General features: G+C 41.4%; 1 protein-coding gene across 3 annotated transcripts in view; it reads left to right on the top strand.

Moving 5' to 3' along the window:
* LOC135164381 (uncharacterized) overlaps nucleotides 1-15,122 on the top strand; it is a 64,768-nt gene that overhangs the window by 21,619 nt on the left and 28,027 nt on the right. For all 3 annotated transcript variants that reach the window (XM_064124656.1, XM_064124658.1, XM_064124657.1), the window contains exon 3: nucleotides 7,318-7,447. In XM_064124656.1, coding sequence (XP_063980726.1) covers nucleotides 7,318-7,447 — 130 coding nt within the window. The remainder of the gene's footprint in view (nucleotides 1-7,317; nucleotides 7,448-15,122) is intronic.

The following is a 15,122-nucleotide window of genomic DNA, read 5'->3' as shown; positions in this document are numbered from 1 at the left end:
AAAGTACTTCTTTTGTGGATTTTGGCTGGCGTCGGTGGCACACGACATTGTGTGCTTATCGGGCTTTCCGGTTGGTTGGAGGAACAGAGACTTAGTTGGCCGGCTCAATTGGCTGGGGGTGCAAAATAATTCAAATACTTGTTTTCACCCCTCGCAACGGCTAAACGCGCCCAAGTTTCGGGGTTAAACGCACAGCTGGTGGGACACTGGTGTTTAGTCTGGGCGTTGGCTAATTCGATTGTTGATGTGGTAATCAGAGGGAATGGGAAATTGTCTGAACGGGTTTTCAATGAACTAAATCACCGGCTTTAGTTATTATTGACTATTTTATTTCAGTGTCAATGGAGTTTTTTTTACTGTTATTCACTCTCATTAGAATTGTATTGTCGGATTCAATTGATATCGTAATTTTCCCTTTTGAGAACTGTATATTTCCGAAAAAAATCGATAAAAATCCGTTATCGAATGGGGAATTTAATAATTCTGGTCATTTTTCGGGAAAAACATTGATTTTGCTATGATTACATTTTCAATGAAATTACATGGAATGCATTACGGGCATGGGAGACGTGCGGTTGGTGGCACACCACCCGGTTACATGTACACCCCCTGTATTGCTCGACAGAACGTAGCCAGACGGTTGACAAACCCAACCAGTGAGCTTTGAACTGTGTTCAGGGTGCTTCGTAGATCAAGTCCCTTCCGTTTGGTTGACAAACAGTTGGAGGTAGTCAGATCCGCAAATTTCCGAGGAAAAGCCGATTAACTCGTGAGTGGGATTCTCACTCTCCACTCGTCCATGCGTCCCGCTCATCCACCTCCTCCGGAAACCATTGATAATCAAGCAAGCAAATCTGAGGGATCTCAGGGAAAAATTAGCGAATCATCTCGACCCTTTCCCTCCCCAACCCCCTTTCCCGGCAACAGCGTCATTTCAATCATCACAGACACTCCAGACTGCACGATGATATCGATAGTTTACAAGTGAATTTGGGATCGGGCATTATTAACGCTGATCGACGAAGCCCTTCCCATTATAGCACAAGTGCAAGTGAGACCAGAGAAGGTAAAGAGAATTGGCGCGAATCCAATGTTTCCGGTTGGTCGACTGCCTCGATTCATCGCACACACTCATGGCAGGTCCTTACTCAATGCGTCGACGAGCCATTCTGTTTTTAATTGAGTTCCCACCATACGTGTATGTCAGCGGCTCGTTTCAGCCAGCATAAAGCAGTACATCGGCGGTACAAAATTGGGAAAATCGGTTTTTTGAGGGATGAAAACCCCTTTGTAATCCTCCCTTTACCATTATCGATGTGACTATAGTTAAAAATTTCCTGTGAATGAGCTGGTGTTAACAATTTCCGGATTTATTCCCGAAATTTCAGAAGTGTCTTTCGAGATAACGATCGATAAGCAAAAGTATGGCTTATCTCGTTTCATCAATTGCATCCTGAATTATCTTCCGAAGATGACATCCAGATGTTCCAAGTACAGATATTTTTTGGGGCGCATTCAGGGCCCCGAAATCTAAACACAACCATTTACTCTATAACTACGTAATCGCAGCTATCTCATTATCCCTGTAAATATGGTAACAGCAATCAAGATAATGCTCGTCATGCCTCGAGTTGATTAAGACAATGTAGTGGAGTTTGTGTTGAGAGTCAGAGCACACTCATTACCATCTCGGTAATAGCCACAGGGCTGGCGGTGAGTGCACACAGGGGAGATCTCAGATTAATCAATGATGATGGCCGCTGATGATACCTTTGGCAAGAACTCTCACTGCGAGGGTGGAGGGGAGAGGGAGGTGCTGTGTGTGGCAGGTTGCTTGTTGATATGAAAGTCCCGGTGGTGTCGTTGGATAGCTGATGACCAGCTGGCAGACACACTGGCTGCTACGCTTCACCACGAGAATTCAGGGGTGATTCGGGGGATTCTGGTGATACCATCTCCATAGCGGTTTCCTCATAACCAAGACCTACCTCGTCAACGGTACCGCAAGTTGGCTCGATTCTGGTTACTGTCAGCCTACGGCACACCATTGCCCCATTCGCGGACGATGTGCAGGTAGATAAATAGCCCGATGACGCAACTGGGGGTCCTTTTCTCCCGGGTATGTTTACGCAGATGGAGAATATGCATAGGAGAGGGTGAATCTGGTGATAGTCATCGGCAAAGTATTGGTGATTGAATCGGCTTGATTGAAATTGCTCTCCAGCGCCCACGATTCAAGCAATTTAACTGCTTCGATGAACACCATTTTATGTTCTGATTGGAATCAGAAAAAAACTAAGGGCAATCATAGATCAAATGAAAGACTGAATTTCACATATGTTTTATGATGCCGGATATGTCGGTTCGAAAATTCACCGGAAAATTCTAGGGGTCTGGTGAGAGATTTCCCATAATATTTTCCTCATAACCGACCCAATTACATCAATCCGTGTACCTGCTCCGCGAACAGGGAAAAATGCGTCCCTACAAATGATCGCGAGTGGGGGGCATGGAAAGGCGGTATAAACCTGGTGGCCCCTGGGCAAAGTGTTGGTGATTCAATCGGCTTGATTGAAATTGCTCTCCAACGTTCATTTCCATAATGGTTTTGCTTTCATCTAATCTACAAAACTACCACTCCCCCTCACCCAGATTTTTTCACCCTCGATCAACGAGAATTTACGGAGTAAATCGGGCGTTTGGAATCGAGAGGACATGACCAGAGTAATGATCATATCCGGAGTTATTCGATGATGAAAGAGACAATGGTGTTGAACAAAATCATGGAATAAAGTGGACGCTGTTGAATGCCAGAGATTAAAATGTTTTACGGCGATACCACCGTCGTGTTTACTACTGAAATGCATATTATAATTCAGGGGCGGAGAAGCAGAAATGGTTATGTAGATGTGAAAGCTTGTGGAAGTGTTTTCGTGAGACAAGTGAGAGGAGTAAATGAGGGAGAAATGTTGAGGAAAAGTGCAGTCAAATTGAGATTACCTTTCGCCGTGATATCTGTCCAGACATTCGTGATTGTTGATATTTCATTGAATGAGTTATGAGTGTTTTTCATCAACAAGAGTGAGTATATGCGATGCACTTTCTTGTTTTCACCCCGTGGCAGCAATCCGCATACTTTTATCCATTTATAAACGACCTCTCGTGGTTGTTCGTTCAGCTTTTCATTCCCAATTATTTTTAATGTATCCAGCGGCAGTGGATTCTCTCCTCACCCGAGTGAAATAAATTTCCCGTCTGCCTGCAACAAACACGAAGAAGCCTTTTATTTCTTCCTCTATCTCCACAAGTTTCGCCTCAACGTGACAGGGCCCTGCCAATGCAACACCACTGCCGTTACTGTTTTTACCTCATATTTTCAAAACGAAACTGCCATTCGTATAAACAACGTCATACTCAGACACTTTTTACGCTCGTACAGACGCTTGTTTGGTCAGCCATCTTGCCACTGTAGTACCTCGTTTGTACTTCTTATTACCTCACTCGCAATCTCTTTGTCTCTGTTTCATCTTTAGTACTTTCGCCTCGTTTCTCTCGTCACTTGTTTTGTACTGGCGCTTGTTAAACTGACTCCAGTTAGTGAAGACCGAAGTTCTTTAGAGTTTTCGAGGCGCTCGATCAAGCACTTTCGCACGATACTCCCTAGACATCCTCAAAAGTTACTAACAATGGAGGAGGAACCCTGAGTCGGCGAAATTACCGAGAAATATCAAGGTTTAGATGGGAAAAATCCCGGAAAAAATCTTTGTCCAGTTACGTCTAGGGGGAAATTAAAAGCAGAGAAGGAAAATGTATGGGTCGAGCTGTGAAATTATCGTAGAGAGGGTGAAAGAGCCGTCTGGCAGAACGAAAGCTCTTAACACGTCGCGATTGGTTAGCCAGCGAGATACGGGAATGGGGCATAATGGAATCTGACAATTTGAGAGGTACTTGCTATCAGGCTAAACGCAATTATTCACTCATGTCGGTATTAACTAGTGGATATAGTAGTGAATTACGAGAGTAAGCACGGAAATCGGCCGATTATTTGTCTGGGTGAGGATTTATCAAAGATACGGTGATTAGTCTGATAATAGATCGAACGCGTATTTTTTTAGAAATTAATGTGTCGTTGAAAATTACCGCAAGGCCAATCTCCAAGTCCTTAACAATTGGAATTTACCCCGAACTCGCATAATACCGCGCCATCTTCCTCAAATGCTCAACCCCCTGTCCCTCCTGATCCTGGAATAAACAATGCGACGACTATCGATTATGCTGATAGAATGACGATTTGTATTCAACGTATTCGTAATAGTTGAAGGGCTGGGAGTGGAGGTGGGGTAGAAGAGCGATTCGAGATTCTCCAGCGCAACTTGGAGGCATTAATGCGGATAAGGAGACGACGATAATAGCACAGATAGCAAATTTGCGGAGCGATAGAACTTGTGACGTTCACCACGAATGCTTTCAAAGTCATATCGTTGACGGTTTTGACATAGCTCCGAGGCTATTCACAGATTAAAATCTCTGCTCCATGGATACCATCAATATCAATCACTCCCGGTGAATCCAATAATTTCCCGGCTCGAGTGCTTTATTACTCCGTGATCGCCTCATACATTACCAATTCAATTACCACTGAACCGTGAAAAAAACGATATTACTAGGATATTTTCCCCATTCTACGTATTTTCTCATCATCCCTGTATACATTTATCGTTTGCACGTGTCTGACAATTATTTCCGCCAATTCATTTATTAAAAAATTTATAAAAAATTCCATTTCATTTCAGCCGTCGACAGTAGAAATTAATTTTCTGATTTTTTTATCGTGTACTTGGCACACATTTTAATCAATTAATTATGATGATTTACTTGTGTATGTATATAGTGGCAAGGTAATGCCGGAAATGTCCTCTGAAATTTCCCCTCCCATTAAATCAAAATCTTCCGTCTCGACATGATGCGGAATTACCTTTTTACCGTACCCTGAGAAGCCCAATTATTTCTCAAACATTTCCTCCCTCCAATGAAGTAACGCCAAGCGACCGTGGCGCCTCGGCCTAATGGCTCCACTCAAGATGCAATATCGCGGCCATGAATATTGTATGGGCCTTCTCGTACTGACGTAGCCGCATCTTCCGGGTACCGCCCGCTGTTCCCCCCTTCAATCTGCCGGGGCTATGTAGCCCCCGTCTAGCAAGGGTATATTCCACCTTTTCACCCCCAAGTCATACCCTCGATATATCTCTCTCGGCGCTCGTCTCCCCTCACCCTCTCGCCCGCCCTCACTGTTGATGGGCCCGCTGGTGTGTACCAACGGAAACGACCGCACTTACGTACCACTCTTGGCTATGATTATTTTAAGCTGCACTCACAAAAATTGGCCACATCCACTGTTACTCCTCTTCTTTTTCATACACGGTAGTGAGTACATACGAGTTTCGCTACATTCATACACTCAGTTGTAAGTGAACTCCACATCAACCGCACTTTTCCCTCCACCCAATCCCCCCGAGTCCTCTCATGTCGTTTCACCAGGCATAAAATGACTTTTCCACCGATATCCATGTAGAGCCGAACATCTTCAGGATCACATCCTGACAAAGTCGGGAATCGAGTATTGGCAATGGTAATGCCAATGGTAATGGGACCTTTCGATTTTCTATGAAAATTTAACACGATCCCAGCCAGCTTTTCCTAGGGAGAAATTGGTACTGGGGTTTGGGGTGGCGTGTGCCTTCGCTGTGGTGAAAAAATGGTCTGAAGTCCTGCAAATACCCGGTTGAATCCCGTCTCTGAAAGCACAAAGCTACGGGGAGATGTTCTACATTTATTTTTATTTTTATTGTGGTAAAAATACGGACTAACGTATCAACATTACTAACAAGGTGAATTTTTTACAGCTTTTGCGGGGAATTTTTCAGGGATTAAAATAATTTCGCAGGCAATGACGGGTCGGAATTTTAAATGTGGATTACAATGTTTGGACAAACGTTCGACGTAAATTGTTATTTTTTTCAGACGTTTGTTAATGCCTACAAAATGTTAATGGAATATTTTTTTTATCAACTCGCGCTTCATTATTTTCTCAACTTCCAAATGCGTATTTTCAGTTGAAAACTTTTCGCCCTTTCAAAACAGAAAATTATATCGCAATGAAGAAGTCATGGCATTGGCCTCCCACGAGAATCGTTTCATTTCCAATTTAACGTGACAAACTTTGAAAACAACGACCAGCGACAATGGTAATGCCCCCAGTAATACGACTTTTCGATTTTCTATGAAAATTTACCCCTGACTCGAGTCACTGTGTCCCCCCCCCCCTCCCCCGACCCTTCCACAAAATTGGTACAGCAGCGGATTCAACAACGACAGAGTCTACCTGTGCATTCAGAGACACTTGGTAACTGCTCTGCTAAAGTAATTTCAAAGTGGCAAACTGTCAAGGGCTTTTCCACCTCAGAATTTACGCCCTCTTCTGTATCTCCCGGCGAATATTGCCACTTGTTTTGTTGTCTATGCTAACTTTTTTCCCTCCCTTTCCCCTCCCCGACTGTTTCTCACGAGAATTTGGAATGTGCCAAGTGCCACCCGGATAATGTCACTCGATGTACCAACTCCAGACTGCATGGGGCAGGTGGAAAAATATTGTGGAAGTCAAAAGTGTCGGGGGACACGAGGGGCAAAATGAGTTTTGTCACTTGTGCGTAAGGTCTTCGAGTGAGCCAGGAGATGGGAAAATCTCCCTCCCATTGAAAAATAAATTCCAAGAAATTAAACTCAAACAAATGTAATTTGAGAATATTTTTTTCTGAGTTCTCGTACTCAAATTTTGTAGAAAAAATCTGTTGCCATACGATGGCAGCTCCTCAAAATTCAATATTTTTTATTTTTACATATGTGTAAGCTCCTGTGTATTACATAGAAAACAATGTGGTAAGCTCCGTCAACGTAGGATTGGCTTATCAGATATTCCCAGGTGTCTGTTTTCGCCTCATTAACTATGGATCAGTGGAACATAATACCTTGCGTGGAGTAAAAAAAGTGAGCGGAAGCAGGGGTGGGCTGTGCCGATGCGGAGAATATATCAGGAATACACAGTCAAGGCTGAGGGATGAGATTGTAAAATCGATCTCCTCGCTGCATGGAGCCCCGAATGAAGAAAATGATGAAGTAACTTTTTCCACTCTCCGCTGAACGCATTTTCACACAGTGGATGTCATGAAAATAATATTGTAGTAAATTTCTAGTTCATCTCGCGAGCAATTGCACGCCAAGTTTTCTCATCTCAATCGATAAAATTTTATGTTCTAGACGTCTCAACGCCGTCATGCACGCGAGTGAGATACAACAGTCTTGCCGAGGTGACGTCGAAGGAGTTGGGTATCAGTCAGCCGAGCTTTAGCGAGCTGGATTTTACACCCCTGGTTGTCTCTAAAATGAGGTGAGTTTTCAGGGTGACTCCGTTTATTGTTCCTCGGAAAAATCCCTTTCGAAAGCGTCTGCGTCCGACATTTTATGGCAAGTTTACCCGGTGATTGTCCATGATGAAGGAAATCATGTGTACTTCAAAAACAAAGTAGATTAAATAAAAAACTGGTGAAATTCTTCGCGAAGAAGAACTGAATTGAATGTAATCAAAATCGATTCAACCGCAGCCCCAAATTTTTAGAATATCACATACAAAATTACGCATCTCTCTCGCCGTGCAATTATCTAAAGTTTCACCGAGAGAATCAGTTAATTCCTCGGTAATAATTAATTTACAAGTGCAATAATAACTGTCATAAAGGTATGGGAAGGGATGTTGAGTCGAGGGGCGATTTTCAATGCATAAATAATCCGGAACAAGTCGGATATGCACCAATTAAATAGCATTCACAGCAATGTCGAGTGCCATGTGACGACAGAAGGTATGTTTGACCATTAATGAAAATTCGAGGGCTACTATGAATTCGTAATTATCGACGACAACATTATTTACAGTCCACACAAACCCGTTGCCCTCTCGTTTAATTCATCCAACATTTCGTCTATCCGTAAATGTGGGATGAAGGGCTCTGAAATAATGCGGAGTTACTGACGATTCCACTGGCCGAGGATTAAAGTGGGAATACTTCATAAGTCCCGTAATCCTGGGACACAAAACGCTGGAGGAGAAAACAAAGCGAATTTCCAGCTACTTTAGGCTTTCCATTGGTCTCTGCTGCAGCGAGCCCAGTTGGAAAAGAGCATCGTACGGGCATGATTCGCTCAGCAACTATTCTCGAGACTATAGGGGCTTGGGAGGGGTGGATGGGGGGTAGGTAAAATGCCAAGTGGGTATTAACAAAGTCGTTAGAAGCCCCACGGCTTGTTGAAAGTGACTCCTTGTTGGTGCCAAAAGCTACTTCACCGAGTGAAAACTTGATATTTGTCTTGTGACGGAGACAATGTTATTTCTCTTCCCCAAGATTTCTTCGGAGTGATTGCAATGCTGTAGCAGAATGGATTAGTTAATTTCGGGTGTATCGACAGGTCGACACGTCTCCGTTCACTGAAGGTGAAAATATTGGAAGTGAATGAAGTTAAATAATTGAATTGAATTGAATTAAATTATTATTGAATTATTTCTCCTCTGGGTAATCAGAAATGAATATTAAATATGTAATCATTAATGGAGTCTTAAATCTAATTAAGCTCGTCTGGTAATGACTCAATTTTTTTTCTTGACATAATCATTATAAAATGAGAGGAAAAATATTTGTTAGAACACAAATATGTTCCACGTTAAAACTTATTCCCCTAAACATTAATCCGAACGAATATCGAACGTTCGCAATTAATCCCAATTTTTATGATTTATCACTAATGAATGTATAAATCTCCACTAATTAAATTTGTTTTGCTTGAATTTCCAATGGTAATATTTATCCAATAATAATATCCAATTATTTTGCCCCCAGTTCTGACACATTTTAATTGAATAATCGAATTGATTAAAACAGCTAAGCCAACTAAAATTTTTAATTGAAAACCATGGGAATGATTAGTTGTATTGACAAAATTATTGATAAAATCCGCTGCAAAATTATTCACTTACAACATAATATTTATTCTACGATGAAAGCGGAATACTATGTTTACTATATGACAGATTTTACTCGTTATTCCATGCAAATCCTTTCAACAACGTAAATTAATCCGAGTGGGTTCAGGCTATCTGATAAAACCTGCATTACACCGATTTATCCCTAATGAATGTATAAATGAATGTATAAATCTCTTATCAGTAAATTAGTTTTGGTTTAATCTCCGACAAAACATTTATTCAACAATAATATTTGATTAAATCATCACCACGTTTCATATATTTAAATCCAATAATCAATATGATTGGAACGAACCTCCAAATCGAGTGAAAATTTCAATCAACAAAATCATTGAAATAATTTTCATTTACTGATGTAGTTTTCTCATCCCTGTGGAGGTCCATTCTTCCCAGACCTTTAATGAACACATAAATTGTTTACCAAATAAATTTGTTTTAAGTTCACCCCCAAGGAAAATATTTACGCAACAATAATATCTCAGTAATCAACCCCCAGACTTGTTACAGTTTAATCAAGTAATCAAACTGATTGAAACAAACAGCTAAGCCAACTGAAAATATCAATTAACAAAGACATTTGAATAATTTTCCTTGTTTAACCGAATCACCACGAGAATGCAAAAGCAGCGGACTAGTCAGAGGGGGTGGGGGGTTGGGGGCAGTGAGGCATTGAAATCGATTCGAGTTGGAACTGCCAGTGTCCCGTATATAGCGTTTCAGCGGTTTTCCGGTAATCGGAAGCCAGCTAATTGCAAAGCTCGGATTTCGAGTGCGATAAAGTGAGGGAGAGAGAGAGAGATAGAAACTGAATTCGGGATGTGCCGCAGTGCTGAACTATCATCTATCCCTTGGTTCCCTGGCAGTTGTGCATGCTTACCTGGTGGCATTCAATGGAGGGACGGGTGGACGGACACTAGAGAGCAGAACGATTTTATCAAACGTTGAAACGGTGACAATTCAACGACGCGTCACCTGTTGCACCCCAGTCGACTCTGGCATTCACTGATGTCGTCGTCTCCTGCATTATTAAAAAAGAAAGTGGCTGGATCATCGCTCCTCCATTGGTGAGAGGGAAATTAATTCCAGTCGCGTCCAACTGTGGATTACTCGCTCTCTATTGGAAAAAGGAGGGCTTTTAATAAGCGAGGGGATGGATGCTCGAAAATGCGGGGGCGTTGAGGGGGGTGACACCGGGACTTATGGCGATTATCAGTTGATTTCTCACGTGTCGAGGTTTTATTTTTAGGTATTGTTCATTGAAATTATAATTGCGGTAATATTTATCCGGTAATAATTTCTGTGGATTTTTTAATTAAATTTTTTTTATGTTGGCCGGGGTATTTCAATTGAATTGATGAAACCTCTAATTGGATTTGTCAGTCTGTGCGCAAATGAATGAATAGATGAATAAATAAATAGGTAGATAAATTAGCAATTCAGGAAGTTGTTCATCTCAATTTTCGCTGGTTCTCCATAAAATTATCTTTTCTATCAGAATTCTATACAAATGACTTTATATTTTTAATGATATTTAAATTTAAAAAATTATTCCTCAGAATATTGCCATGAGAATTGACATTATGATGAAATCTCTTGAAATTCCAGTGTAATGTACTCTCGCCAAAGGATTCCACGAGATATATTCGAAAGTCACCGCAAAAAAAATGTTGAACAGTGCAATTATGCCTTCCCTAACATTCCCTGAGTTCCTCCAACTTTCCCTTTCCCTCATTCCCACTATTGTACCCACTTCTCTATTTTTCCTCATTTCCCTGTCAGATGACAGGCAATTTTTCTCCCGGTGATTGCATTTGCAATTCCGATGGGAAACATGCGCTTACGGTTTTTCTCGCCCAAAAAAAAGGAAAATCCCAGCGTACACTATACACAACCGGGAGCTTTCGTCGCCGGTGTTGTGGCACGTGCAGCAGTATATCCGCGTTGGGAATGTATAGATATAAACTGAAGCCAGAAATTTGTTTCTCGTACGTCCCAGTAGACACAGAATGGTGGGCCGACTGGGTTGGATAACCACGAGTCATTTAAATAATTCAATTCAGTTGTTGTACTATTCCGGTTGTAGCGAAATAGAGTGTAATAGATGGTGGAAAAATCCAGACGAATTGCGAATGTATCTGAGAAGAATCTTTTGAGGAGAATTTCATTTATCCTCGGAGGATAATGAGATCCATTAGCCGAGACTCAGTGACCCGCTTTTGTAATAAATTCCCATTCCCTGAATACGTGAAGACGAAGTTGAAACATTATTCTGGTTCCTTAAGAAGCAATTAATTTCATTTTCACGAAGCCGTGGGAAAGGTTACTCTCCGATGAGGGGAATGGGGGGTGAGCTTTTGAATTGAGTGGTTTTCACCGAAATTAGATAACCCCCGACGTGCTTTTATTTTTTCCCCATTTACTCGAGTTTCTTTTTAAGACTTCTTTCTTGCTGGATATGTGATCCGACTCGAGAGCTTGCACTTGACACCGACAAATTTTCAGACTTCAAATTTGCATGACCTGTTTCTGTTGATCATAAACAGGTCTAAAGAATTGCGAGAATAAAATTGTACGACATGTGTTGGCATTTTTTATTCCACTCGTGTGTGAATATCCATTTGACCCGTGAAATCAAATCATCCTGAGCATCAACTACCGGAGAAAAGGATTATTTACGTTGAGCAGCAAAAAAATTCAATTTTATTAATGCTTGGAAAATACAAACAGCTCAAGTGCTTCCATTGAAATAATTTTATTGATTATTGGAAAAATGATGGACGAGTCGTCACCCACGTGATTCCAGTGTCTTGGAACGCAATGAATTTTATTTTTGTTGAAGGAGGGTAGGACGAGAGGATGAGCATCTGAATTGAGTGGGTTTTACCGAATTTAAATCACCCCTCACGCCCTTTCATCTCTTCCTCCCCCTCTCTGTGAGCTTTAATGCTCTTTCCTTTCTTGATATATCATTCTACTCACGAGTTTGCACCTGACACGAACGAATTTTCAGCCTTCAACTTCCCATGACCTGTTTCTGTTGATCATAAACGGTTTCAAAAATTCGCGAGGATAAAATTGCCTGACATATGTTAATATTTTCATTCCACTCGTGTCTGAATATCTATTTGACCCGTGAAATTGAATTCTCCCTGAACCAACATCAAGTCGAGGCGGAAAAAAATTCTCCTCCCACTTCTGTCACAATATTTATCTCTGTTGGCTGAAAAAATAGGGAAGAAATCACACACTCAGTGGAGTGTCTTCTTGAAATGCAGAATTTTTTTTTTTTCGTTGACACGTGAAGCACCGAGCCCAGCCACGTGGATATGTCAACACTCGGGTCTCCCACTGTCGCGTCCAGTTGGAAGGCCGCGCCAGTGGAGTGGTGTAATAATGGTCAGCCGGAGAAAGGAAACTCGGAAATAACAGAATTTCATTGTAGTAAAAAATTCAATTATTTATTCACTATTCCCATAGCTCATCCCCATCACAAACAGTCCACTCGTCCACTACAGATGACGGGAGAATTCAAAGCGAAAGGAAAGGTGCGTCATTTTTTTTCAACAAAAAATGGAAAGTTCATTTGAAATTTGTGCATTTGATACGTACACGCGTTGCTTCAAACTAAAAAATTATAAAAAGAATATGACTTGCTGTGATTCATGTACCTATTACTTCCTGGTATAATTTAAATAGTGAAAGACCATCATTGGATGTGTATTTAACAACCAAAAAATTCGTGAAATTCGCTGGTGGGCATGAGCACGCAGGTGCCCTACCCCCTTTGCAGGCACACGAGTCCAAAAAACATTGCATACAAAATATCTACCCATCATGGTCCGTGGATGCTGCCCTCCGCCAACATAAGCCCATTATAAAATGAGAAAAAAAAGCTACTGGTAGTCGCCAACTCGCCTCGTTACCGGAGGATTACGCGCTAATGAAATTGCCGAGCGTGTTTGATCTAATTACGGATGTAGAGACGAACCGAAAATCTTCCATGGACTACATATAACCCGACAATTCCCCCTTTATTTTATTTCGCTCTGTCCCCCCTTCTCCCCTTCGCCCCCAGGTGGGTATAATTGAAAGACGACGACAAATTAGCTCGAACCCCATCTCCCCGGACCACTGGGCATTCGATTGCCAGGGACAGAGACCGGATTTTCCCCCCTCTCTTCACTGTTTTTTTTCCCTCCATTCATTTGGCCACTACCCACGACCTGGACTCTATGTGCCACTGGAAACGGATTTTTAATTAAATCCAGGGACAGGGAATTGAAAAAAAAATTAAATCAACCCCTGTCAACAGGCATTTTCACGATAATTCATTACAACTCATAATTGAAGAAATAAAACAGCGAATGCAACTTTCTTTCAATGTTATTGCGAGCATTTCCATACATCCGTGATAAAACGACAATTTAGTGCGATAAACACTCGGGTACAGATGGGAGAAAAGCAGAGTTGAGAGTACAATGTTATTATTTGTCAATTGGAACAACTGCTGTTTCAAATTATCACGTCTCAAGTTGCCATTGAACAAATACCATGTCAACGAACATTTCCGCAATGCTATTCACTCGTTTGTAATTAATTCCAACTCATAATTGAAAAAATAAAATACTGAATGCAGAGTTTTTCCAGCTTATTGCGGCCATTTGAATGCACCTGTGATAGAAGTTTCAATAGAACATTTTGTCACAATGAGTGTTCCGCAGATTAATGTGATGAATAAATGTTGTGTTAATAGAGGAAAATGACGGTAGTGAATCCCTTATGATCTTTCAATTAGTCGTTTCCGGAAATTTTTAAAATAGACGAGGGGTAAATTTATAAAAAAATCTGATAATGTAGCCGGCCAGTGTCCCATGTTGCCACTGCAGTCATTGAATTAATCACATGTCAAATCATAATTAGAGAAATAATCCATTGGCAGCAGCTTTCTTTCAATCAGATGGCGTGCATTTCAATGCACCTGTGATAAAACTTTCAATAGAAAATTTTGCGACAATGAGTGTTTCACGTCAACTTAGTGTGACGAATAGTCTGGCGTAGATAGGAGAAAAGCAGAGCGGGGAATCCATTGGGAGGAGAAAATGGAGAAATAAAGGGGGTGAACTCGTGGATCTCATGGTCTAGTTTATGTGTACATGGGGTGGAGAAAGAGAGAAACCAGAGTTGGTGAGACACTACCCAAGCGCATTTCTCTTCGCTTTTCGCTCTGCCATTCACCCGGGAACTCCACCATAGCCGACCAACTGTAGACAATACGATCACCCTAACAATAACCGCACTGGGGTACCTGGGAAGATGGCGTCATTCACGCTGAGGATGAACGGGGAAAATTACACGAAAGGAGGAAAAATGTGGAATGATGAAATGGAGATTGGAGGAGACAATTTCTTGTTCATTCTCAATATGGAGAGTCTCTTGGGGCTGGAGGAATCGACAACACGACGCTATTTTACTTCGCGACAATTCATTGTTTATTGTTGTTTTTTGTTATTTCAATTTCGAACGGAATTATAAATTCTTGATATTTTCGTGAGAGTCAGGAAGTGTGGAATTATTTTTTAAACCGATGATGAATTTTTTGCCATTTTGATGACGAATGGAAACTGGCCTAGGGCTGGATAAAATAGGGCAATACTGTCGCGATTTATTCGTCCAGAGATAGTACGGAAATGCGCTTTTGCAACTGCTGCCTTTTACTCCCGGATTTTCCAGTGGCTTGGGATTCTTCGAGAAGGATCATCCCAACGCTGTGTTTTAATCCGACTGAGGGTGCACGGCAAAGCTCTTCAAAAGCAAAATAACCATATTTGTCATGGTGAAATATTTTATGAATGTTACGGACGTCATGTTTCGAAGCGAACATTCCAGGAGTCGGACGAATTTCGTGGAGAATTCATTGGTAATGTTCAGTATTCAGAGATTTTCTGAAACATTGCCCTTGTTATCCATCACGAATGTCGCTGGGGGACAGCATCGCATTAATCGTCCGACATTAGTCTCAGACACTGAA

Source organism: Diachasmimorpha longicaudata, chromosome 7 (assembly GCF_034640455.1).
Source record: "Diachasmimorpha longicaudata isolate KC_UGA_2023 chromosome 7, iyDiaLong2, whole genome shotgun sequence".
NCBI lineage: Eukaryota > Metazoa > Arthropoda > Insecta > Hymenoptera > Braconidae > Diachasmimorpha > Diachasmimorpha longicaudata.
The sequence above is the reverse complement of the archived record's forward strand: the minus strand, read 5'-3'. Positions and strand labels throughout refer to the sequence as shown.